The 11,501-nt window shown below is 42.5% G+C and overlaps 1 protein-coding gene across 1 annotated transcript; it reads right to left on the bottom strand.

Moving 5' to 3' along the window:
• Nucleotides 1-544: 544 nt before the first annotated feature.
• LOC116989691 lies at nt 545-11,104 on the bottom strand. Its single transcript, XM_033047293.1, has 7 exons — nt 10,953-11,104; nt 10,782-10,865; nt 4,736-4,955; nt 3,977-4,122; nt 3,410-3,508; nt 1,719-1,773; nt 545-657 (listed from the first exon to the last, which is right to left on the bottom strand). Exons 1-7 carry the CDS (start codon nt 10,989-10,991, stop codon nt 644-646), a joined length of 657 nt encoding a protein of 218 aa, XP_032903184.1. The 5' UTR covers nt 10,992-11,104; the 3' UTR covers nt 545-643.
• Nucleotides 11,105-11,501: the final 397 nt, after the last annotated feature.

Below are 11,501 nucleotides of genomic sequence, written 5' to 3'. Positions count from 1 at the left end.
GCAACCACAGCTCCACGGTGTTAAACAGCAGTCCCAACACTCCGGAGCTTCAACAAGCGATCCCCGTTAAGGCATCGCCCGCTCCGCGATGGTAAATCAGTGTGGCGCCGCGGCTGAAGCTCTGGTCTGTCTCCAGCAGGAAAGGCCACGCCAATCCAGATGGTAGGCCGCAAGGGGGGTGGGGGGGGGGGGCGCGAAGACGCGACTCGGAGAATAGTCGCATCCTCGCCAGGAAGTGACTGAGAAACGGTTTTCCCCTTACCCTCCCTACCTCCCCCACATAAAAAAGACTAAGAAACCTCCAACATTTTAAACAGACTAAAAATAGCAAAAAGTTGAAAAAACAGACAGACTGTAGGCAGAGGCTGCCATCATACGGCGCCCTTAGTAGGAATACTTTAGTAACGAGTATAGACACAATAAGCCGGAGTAACTTAGCGGGTCAGACAGCATCTCCGGTGAAAAGGAACAGGTAAGGTTTCAGGTCGCTTTCTTTAGCAACAAATGATACATTAGCAAAATTTTCAATTAGACACCAATGGCGTAATGATGAATTAAATTTTATTAAAGGCCAAATACAAAACTGAATTGCACAAAAGTCCAGTTGCTTCATATTACAAAGTTCACTTTCCTGGCAACACAATCACTTCTCAGCTTCTGCAAAACAAAAAATAATTTACCAGTGACAGAATATTTTCCAAGGTGACAGGCTAGAACCATGACAAAATAGTACATTAAATACAAAATAACATTGGATCCAAGTTGATTGGTAGAAAATGGGAAACTGTTAATCTCTGGAGAAACCAGTTTCTGGTTTTCCACACCCCAAGTCTCTCTTCATTAAGGTAGAAATCTAAAGCACATCCACTAATAACCAAGAGGTCTAGAAAGTGCCAAGCCCCGTCAAAACTTGTGCTGTAAAAAAACACACTTGAACTTCCTGGTAAAGGGACAAAATGGGCAAGGCAGACAATGGGGTAAAATGGAGAGTGGGCCAAGACCAATCAGCCCAAGACACAAGATGATCCTCAACCCTGGGTCCGGGGCCTCACTGAAACCCAATGGAAAATAGATTCCACCAGTCAGTGACCGGTTGCAAATGAAGTTAAATTAGTGAGTCCATGTCTACTTGCGGCATAGCAACCAGTCCACTTACTCCATGGGAAAGTAAATGTAGAGAGAGCAGTTCAAAAAGGCATCAAAGGTTACAGGGAGAAGGCAGGAGAATGGGGATGAGAGAGAGAAAAATACATCAGCCATAATAGAATGGTAGAGCAGACTCAATGGGCTGAATGGAGTAATTCTGCTCATCTGTCTTATGGTCTAAACGCAAGTGGCACAGCTACAAAACAGGGTAGAACAAACATTCATTAAATGGTTAATGAGATCATGCAGAATTGCAGTTTATCACAGCAGTTGTCCATGAGAATATATAATTAGAGTGTTAAAAAATGGATAAAACAGAAGAGATGTAAACAGAATTAAATGTTAGATCTCTGACAAATGAAGTCAAGCAGCCTCCGATTTAACAAGATGCTGGAATCTGGAACAAAAAGTGCTGGATGAACTCAGCTGGTTAGACCGCATCCATGGAGGAAATAGACAGATGATGTTTTGCGTCGGGACTCTTCTTTAGATAATATGAAGGGTGTGGAGGATTTGTAGGATTAATGTGTTGAAGGATAGCAAATGCATTGATGTCAATTTTTAAATCTTACCTTCTGAACTGACTTGGTTCTCAGCATCAGTGGAGGTTGCAACTTCTTCATTCTCCTAAACAAAGGAAATATTGATTGTTGAGCTCAAGATGTGCAACTTAACCTTGCACCTGGGGAAAAAGGGAGCCTTCCCCAAAGAGCCCAGTCTGCAAAAGTGCAGTGCAGATTAGAGGGACAATGTTACCCCTTCTTTCTGCCAGCTACAATTTCTCAATTCATAAATATGCAAAAAAACTGCTCATGATTTGCAGCCCTGACAAATCGAGTGTCAGTGCAAAGTCAGAGTGTAAAACACAGTCTTTGGATTCCATAAACTTGGGTAAAGCAAGAAGTTATTTTCAATAGAGCATTTGTTAAAGCTAAATTTGAAATGTGTTGGAATTTGATTCTTTTGAGACAAATCTGCATAAATGAAGCATGTCATTTTTTAAATTGCATTTTGCATTGCTTTGAATGGATCAATACCAAGTTACCAAAGGAATATTATAGTTAATCTAGCAGGTCATGCAGCATCTCTGGAGAAAAATAATATTCCTTTTCTTTAGGGATGCTGCCCGACCCGCTGAGTTACTCCAGCTTTTAGTGTCTATCTTCGATTTAAACACAGCATCTGCTGTTCCTTGTCACACATGATAATTAATATCCCAGGTTTGTCTTGAGGGCTGCTAAGGCAGCAGGGGAGAAAAGACCAAAATTCAAGGACTGGTCCTACTAAATTTTTATAGGCAATCTCCAAAGCCTCAGATGTTGCAAGTTCTCCAGGTGTGTGATAGGGAGCATAGCTACTGGCTGCATCTCAGCCTGGTTCAGTAATTGTCCATTACAGGTATGGACCTCCCCTCCATTGAAGAGATCTACAGGAAGCACTGCCTCAAAGTAGCTACTATCAAAGATCACCCTGACCATGCTCTCATCTCACAAGAGCCCGAGAACCGCTATTCCCTAGCAACCATCAGGTTCTTGAATGACCCTGGACCAAAGTAAGAGCAACCCCACCTCAGCAATGATCAACTGTGGATGGTGTACATGTTTCACAACATTCTTTGGTTTGGACTATTATGGTCTGGTCACATACTATTACTGATCATTTATTGTATTACTCAATTAATAGTTTTATTATAGATTGTATATAGGTTGGGTTGGTGTCTGTAAAGCTGCAACTAGTAAGAATTTCATTGTTCCATTTGCAATGCATATGGAATTAAAGTCTTGATTTTTAAACATTGACAGTCACAATAGTGGTAACATATCAAAATTGCAGAAACTAATATGAAAAGGCAAACACCATCAACCTATAATGAAAATGACATCATATGCTGGATTAACTCAGCGCATCAGGCAGTAAATTGTTACGCCAAGTTACGCCAACATTGTCTTTCTTTGGGATAAACTAGCATCTGCAGTTCATTGTTACTACATAAAAGATACCGATGTTTAAATGTATGTGTTTAATGCATGACACTTGAGTTTTATTCAAAGCAGATTTAGCACATAGCTCTGATCAATGAAACACTTGCAGCTCGGGCACTGAAGCAGCAGCTCTACCCGTTGTGCCACCGTGCCACCCTGTGATGCAAAGTCTCAACCAGATGCTTCAGAACTTGCAGTCTCTGTAGAGAAGATAAATTCCTCACGGGAGAACCTTCCCAAGTGTCACCTGTACCCTCCTTGAACTAACATCTAGTTCTTACCTGCTGGTGAGGTGACTCCAAGTGTTCCAACTCCAGATCTGTATCGTTATTCTCCCTGTGTTCCTCACTGAAGTCAGATTCGGTGTAGTATTTGCTTGGCTAAACGATTGCCAACACAAATCAGATTGAAATGGATTAGATACCAATTTCAATTGAGCACAAAAAAAAAAGCAGCATTTTCCCATTTCTGCTTCCACCCATATTCCTTCCTCTCTGGCTTCACATTTCATACCGTTTACTACATAAATCTTCTCATCTTACACATTGTTTGACATCTCTGCTCTTTGTCCACCTACCTGCCAATCAAATCAATCTCCACTTTAATGAAGATTAATGAATTGTTGGTGTTTAAGTTCAGGTATCTACAGTTTGGTTTTTCCTTTTGCATTATAGCCAGAGACAAGTGGAGCTATCCCTCACTCAACAAAAAAAGCTTGCCCGCAAAGTCTTCCAAATCAAAACAGCACCCTCAGAAGAAAGCGAACATGCAGTTTGATGACAATTGTATTTATCCCAATTTACACATTTTAAAACAGTCTTTGGAGCACAACAGTGCATGATCCATACCTCGAAATTAGGATCAGACACCAAATCATCATCATCTGAGAGGTCACCAGACAAAGTTTCAATCCAGCACAGATCTTCCTCAGCCAGGTCGTCTTGTTTCCTTTTGCTTCCTTTGCCACATGGTTTATTTGGCGAATTTCTGAGCTCTGAAATGAGTTATGAATTTAGAAATATTTGCATCAGTACAGCTTGCAATTACTGCACAACATTGGCACCTCAACCATTGTACCTGGCAGACCAGAGCACTGTGAGAAATCTGCTCCTACGACTAGATTTATAAATCTAACAAATTCATCGCTGACCTCTTCCTTTCCCCCCCCCCCCCCCCCCTCTCTCTCCCCCCCCCCCCCCCTCAAAATGAGGAGAGCTTAAAAATGTTCTCCATTTCAAGTCATTAAGAGTGTTCACCTGACAATAAACCTAAGTGCTGAAGTACATCCACGGGCCAAGCAGCATCTATGGAGAACATGGACAGATGATGTTTCTGGCTGAGACCCTTCTTCAGATTGAAGTCATGTTCAGTCAGGGATGCCACCGGACCACGGAGTTACTCCAGCACTTTGTAACCAGTATCTGTTTCTACCTTTTTGTCAGGTGCACAGGTATAGTGAAATACTGGTACAATTAAAATTTTGCTTGCAGTGATTTCTCTCAGGCAAACATTAATGTACAGGCCACAACAGCCAAACTGCAGATTAATGTTAGATTAGACCAATTTTTAGAACATGTCCTGGTCAAAGTTGAGAAAGAAATACTTACCATCGGAAATTTCACCTTGGCCCAAACTGCTGGCCGCCGGAAAGCCAAGCCTGCCCTGAATCCTGCAGGGAACCACTGTCAGCATAAACCTAGCCAGAATACTCAGACGTTTCTTCACCGAAACCCAGCGTCTTCTTGGGAACGGACTGGTGCCAGCAGCTCCTACTTCTTCAACTTGTCCAGAGGTGGGCCAGGTCAACAGCCTCCGAATCACCCCAAACTAGGAAACATTTAAAAAATATATATATATATATAAAAACACACAAGCAGGAATTGGAGAAATTAGGAAGGCATTCAAACTTACAAAGATCAATCCACTAACAGACTGTGAACATTCCCAAGGAAACATTTAAAAAGCACAGGAAAACACAGCTTGGAGCGCAGGTGGATGATGGGTGATCTTATAGAGGTGTACAAGACCACGAAGGGAATAAATAGAGTGAATGCACAGAGAAGGGGAATTAACAATCAGAGGACATCAGTCTAAAGTGAGGGGACAGATTTAACAAGAATGCGATGGGCACCTTTTTCCACACAGAGGGTGGCGGGTATATGGAACGAGCTGCTGGAGGAGGTAGTTGAGGCAGAAACTATAACATTTAAAAGAAACTTCAACAGGTACATGGAGAGGAAAATGTTTAAAGGGATAAGGGCCAAATACAGGCAGGAGGGACAATTGTAGATGGAGCACCTTGCTCAGCACAAGGAAGTTGGGCCGAAGGGCCTGTTTGAGCTGTATGATTTCCATGCTTTCTCGGAATGTGGTCTGACCTACTGGGCTACACCAGAAATTTGTGTCCCTTTAATATAACCTAGCATCTGCAGTTTCTACAGGCAATTGCTAGATTTACTCTAAGAGTAAACCTAGCAATTATAGACCTGTTAGTTTGACGTCAGTGGTGGGCAAATTAATGGAAAGGATACTTAGAGATAATATATATAAGCATCTGGATAAACAGGGTCTGATTAGGAACAGTCAACATGGATTTGTGCCTGGAAGTTCATGTTTGACTAATCTTCTTGAATTTTTTGAAGAGGTTACTCGGGAAATTGATGAGGGTAAAGCAGTGGATGTTGTATATATGGACTTCAGTAAGACCTTTGACAAGGTTCCTCATGGAAGGTTGGTTAAGAAGGTTCAATGGTTGGGTATTAATGGTGGAGTAGCAAGATGGATTCAACAGTGACTGAATGGGAGATGCCAGAGAGTAATGGTGGATGGTTGTTTGTCAGGTTGGAGGCCAGTGACTAGTGGGGTGCCACAGGGATCTGTGTTGGGTCCACTGTTGTTTGTCATGTACATCAATGATCTGGATGATGGTGTGGTAAATTGGATTAGTAAGTATGCAGATGATACTAAGATAGGTGGGGTTGTGGATAATGAAGTAGATTTTCAAAGTCTACAGAGAGATTTATGCCAGTTGGAAGAGTGGACTGAAAGATGGCAGATGGAGTTTAATGCTGATAAGTGTGAGGTGCTACATCTTGGCAGGACAAATCAAAATAGGACGTACATGGTAAATGGTAGGGAATTGAAAAATGCAGGTGAACAGAGGGATCTGGGAATAACTGTGCACAGTTCCCTGAAAGTGGAATCTCATGTAAATAGGGTGGTAAAGAAAGCTTTTGGTGTGCTGGCCTTTATAAATCAGAGCATTGAGTATAGAAGTTGGGATGTAATGTTAAAATTGTACAAGGCATTGGTGAGGCCAATTCTGGAGTATGGTGTACAATTTTGGTCGCCTAATTATAGGAAGGAAGTCAACAAAATAGAGAGAGTACAGAGGAGATTTACTAGAATGTTGCCTGGGTTTCAGCAACTAAGTTACAGAGAAAGGTTGAACAAGTTAGGGCTTTATTCTTTGGAGCGTAAAAGGTTAAGGGGGGGGACTTGATAGAGGTCTTTAAAATGATGAGGGATAGACAGAGTTGACGTGGATAAGCTTTTCCCACAGAGTAGGGAAGATTCAAACAAGGGGACATGACTTGAGAATTAAGGGACTGAAGTTTAGGGGTAACATGAGGGGGAACTTCTTTACTCGGAGAGTGGTGGCTGTGTGGAATGAGCTTCCAGTGAAGGTGGTGGAGGCAGGTTTGTTTTTATCATTTAAAAATAAATTGGATAGTTATATGGACGGGAAAGGAATGGAGGGTTATGGTCTGAGCACTAGGGGAGAATACGTGTTCGGCACGGACTAGAAGGGTCGAGATGGCCGGTTTCCGTGCTGTAATTGTTATATGGTTATTATATGGTTATAAGAACCTGCTGCTCAGCCCCCTTGCAACTCTATTGATATGGTGCAGGAACATCACGTCTACTGCTGGAGTGAGGGAGTTAGCAGTGGCAGAGCTCAGAACACTTTCCACCAGTGAATAACTCCTGGCAATTTCCCACCCATCGACAAACATAAATAACCACAGCTAAAGAAAGTGCATTCCAAGAAAGAGTGCAGAGAAGATTTACAGGGATGTTGCCAGTACTTGAGGGCCTGAGCTATAGGGCAGATGTTGGGCAGGCTAGGACTTTATTCCATAACACGTAAAAGGATGAGGGAGGTCTTAGAAGTGTATAAAATAATGAGAGGAATAGGATCTTTGGCCCAGAGCAAGTGAATCAAGAACCAGAGAATATTGGTTTGTGAGAATGCAAAGATTTAATAGGAATCTGTGGGGCAGTTTTTTCCACACAGAAGGGGTGGGTATATGGATAGAATTGCCAGAGAAGGTAGTTGAGGCAGTTACTCTAACCACAAGTTAACTCTGCAAGTCAAATCGGTAGTAGAGAAAGCAAACTCAATGCTGGCATTTATTTAAATAGGGCTTGTATACATAAACAGGATGTAATGCTGAGGCTCGATAAGGTGCTGGTTAGGCCCCACTTGGAATATTGTGAGCAATTCTGGACACCACACCTGATGAAGGATGTGCTGGCTCTGGAGAGGGTCCAGAGGAGGTTTACAAGAATGATCCCAGGAATGAGTCAGCTAACCTATGATGAGCGTTTGTCGGCACTGGGCCTGTACTCGCTGGAATTTAGAAGAATGAGGGGGGACCTCATTGAAACATATAGAATAGTGAAAGGCTTGGATAGAGTGAGTGTGGAGAGTCTAGGACTGGAGGGCATTGCCTCAGAATTAAAGGACATTATTTTAGGAAGGAGATGAGGAGAAATGTCTGTGGTCAGAGGGTGGTGAATCTGTGGAATTGTTTGCCACAGAGGCCAAGTCAGTGGATATTTTTAAGGCATACTAGATAGATTTTTGATTAGTACAGGTGTCAGAGGTTATGGGGAGAAGGCAGACTTTCATTTAGGTATGGGAGTTTCAAGTGTTCTTAACCCATCACTGATCCTCAAATCACTTATATCACTACACCGCCAGAAGCAAGATAGATCAATAAAAGTTTGCGCGACCTTTGAACAAAACAAATGACAAAGATTGGTTTTAAAACGTGTCCCATTTTTTTTCAGGAAAAGTTAACAAAGATTATTGAATAACTTGAAAAGGCCAAGAGATTCGAATTTGTTTTATGCCGTTGACAAGACCATAGCCTTGTCAAAGACTATACATCAAAACCAGTTATCAAGCAACTTGCTGCGCTTCCCATTTGAGAAATTCTAGTTTTTGCCCTCACTTTCATCCATTTAATATTTCTATTATCAGTTTCCATTTATTCTTTCTATGCCGGTAAAGAAAATTATCTCAGGCATTGTCTGCCAGTTCCGAGCAATCGCGTGCCACCACCTGCCTATAACCCATTCTCTTCCTCATGGTTATTAAGACACACCTACACCCCAGGCAGTTTACACTGAATACCTTACAGGTCAAGCAGTCATAAGGTCAAAAATAGAGCCAGGATTTTGCCATAAATCCCTTTTCATGCCTTTTTTGATGATTTCACCAAGTTAATGCCTTTTTCACAATCGAGAGCCTAAATCAGTCTTTTTGCTAAAAGGTCGCGCTATTTTCTCTAGTTGTACGATGATCACAATGATGTTTTTAATGTTAACACATTAATATTAATATTATTATTAACGTGTTAACATAGTATAACTTGCAAGAAAACTTGCAACAAAACCGGGCGCGCCACCGTCGGTCATTCATTCGTCCGTTCATGCCGCAGGTTCAGCCTTCTCCAAGATCTATTTAAGAAAGACCTGCAGATGCTGGAAAAGTCAAACGTAGACAAACAAAATGCTGGAGAAACTCAGCGGGTGAGGCAACATCTATGGAGAGAAGGAATAGGCGACGTTTCGGGTCGAGGCACTTCAGACTGATGTGCGGGGGGGGGGGGGGGGGGGGGGGGCGGACAAAGAAAATCCAGTCGCAAATCTGAGTTTGAGTGATCTGTGCAAGGCATACAATGATGCTGGAATTCCACTGTGGAAATTGGAAAACTAATCTCTCAGAGGTTTTTTTAGAGAAATACACAGAGGAACATATACCAAGCGAGTCATCATTACGGAAAAATTATGTTGACAGCAACTTCAACATTGTTGTGCAAAAAATTAGAGATGAAGTGGCATGCAACAAAATATGGATCTCAATAGTGACAACCGATGCTATGGGGAGATATGTTGCCAATATGGTCATCGGTACACTGGAGGCAAGTCAACCATCAAAGGAGTATTTGTGGACATCAAAAGTTTTGGAGAAGTCAAACAGCTCAACTATTGCTCAGTTGTTTATATCTTCACTTGCTGTACTTTGGCCAGAAGGTATAAAACACAAGAATGTTCTTCTGTTTGTGACTTAAAGTTTTATTTCCCAAAATGTTGCATTTGACATGCTTAGTTTAAGGATTTCATAGAATTGCCAAGCACATATGTAGCTTGTTTCCAAATGTTGATCGCCTAGTTTCCAATGTCAAGAAAATCTTCCTCAAAGCAGTTCAAGGAAATGGCACCTGATATTCCGCTACTTCCTCAGCCCGTTTTGACTAGGTAGGGTACACGGCTCTCTGCTGTACTCTACTGTGCTGCAAATTTTGAAAAGATAAAAGAAATCATTAACTGTTTTGAAGAAGACAAATCTGCTGCAGTCAGGATCTTCAGTTAAATCATGCGGGAAAAGTCCCCCCCCCCCACCGCAATTTTCTGTTTATTGCTTCCAATTTTGCAAACTTCCCACAAACTATCACTTCCCTTGAGAAATGTGGCAAAACATTAGTGAATAACTTGCAGGTTTTCAACAAAGTAACTGACGATATTCGTAATGTTCCTGGCAATGTAGGTAAAGACATACAAGGAAAATGTGAGAGTGATTTTAGCTAACAAAGATCTTGAAGAAATAGAAAACATAGCTAAAGTCCTCAAAGGTACCTGTAATGTACAAGATATCGACATGAATATAGATTCTGTAGCTTGTTTCAGGTATGCACCAGTGACCTCAGCTGAGGTAGAAAGAAGTTTTTCACAACTGAAGCATATTCTGTCCGACAGACGGCATAGATTAACACCAGATAATTTGAAAAAAATGCTAGTAATTATGTGCAACCAGGCAACTTTGGTCATTTAATGTAGTATACCTTGATATTATCATTTCAAACCATATTTTGGTGGTGGAAATAAATGCCTTTTTGGTCAATAAATGCCTTTTCCTGCCATTTTTGTAATTTTATTTTGCCTTTTTGCCTGCCTATTTCAGAGTTTTTTAGCGCCTAAACATCCTGGCTCTAGTCATAAAGAATAGGAGTAGAATTAGGCCATTCGGCCCATCAAGTCTACTCCACCATTCAATCATGGCTGATCTATCTCTCCTTCCTAACCTCATTCTCCTGCCTTCTCTTCATAACCCCCGATACCTGTTCTAACCACGTCTCTGTGAAAAGTGCAAAAATCAAAGATAATGGGCAGCACAGTGGCGTTCCTGGTACCCTACCAAAATGAAGTACAATATTTTGTTGGGGGAAATGAGTTCTAGGTGGTTGACTATTAAACGTTTAGGGTATGGGTCTGAATTGAGACCAGAGTTAACGGTAGGAACGGAGACTACACACCAGACCAAGGCAAGACACGGTCACTCCACACCCCAACTTGCTGACGTACCAGGTACTTCAGCGGCCTGAATAATCCGGACAACCAGCTCACGGAAGCGAGCGAAGGGGCGTCACCGGCGGCTGAACTTTTCACCTAAACACAAAAGCAGAAATGAGCGGGGAAGGAGACGTCTTTGTCGGTGCAAATGTTGGTCAAACGAGCGTGGAAGCCGCGACGTACCTCGTCCTGCCCGCCACCGACATCCTCTTGCAGAGACATTGTAACACCGCGAAGCTTCGCCTGGAGCCTAGTGTTATCACCAGAGGTCCAGCAACAGCCAGTTAAACACAGCGGGGCCACACGTGCGCCCAGCACTGTCCGACCAGGCTTAAAGGCGCAGCAACCCCCCAGCTCAAGAGGAGATCCCCGCACTGTCCACCTCTGACGGGAAAACGTAGTTCAAGCGGAAAAAAACCCTGTGGACTACGATGACTATCAGTTAAAGGTGTCTCCATTAGGAGAAACTCTTCTATGCGCCCTGGTCAAGCTGGAACATGCTACCAGAGGAGCTAGTTGAGGCTGGGATTATCCTAACGTTTAAGAAGCAGTTAAACAAGTACATGGGGAGAACAGGTTTGGAGGGCTTTGGACCAAACGCTGGCAAGTGGGACTAGTGTAGCTGGGGCATGTTGTCCGGTGTGGGCAAGTTGGGCCAAAAGGCCTGTTTCCACCCTGTATCACTCACTACGGTCGAGAAGAACTAATTTTTGTCTGTGTGTGAAATGGTGA

This window comes from Amblyraja radiata, chromosome 29 (assembly GCF_010909765.2).
Source record: "Amblyraja radiata isolate CabotCenter1 chromosome 29, sAmbRad1.1.pri, whole genome shotgun sequence".
Classification (NCBI taxonomy): Eukaryota; Metazoa; Chordata; class Chondrichthyes; order Rajiformes; family Rajidae; genus Amblyraja; species Amblyraja radiata.
Note: the sequence above shows the minus strand (reverse complement) of the source record. Positions and strands in the feature narration are given on the sequence as shown.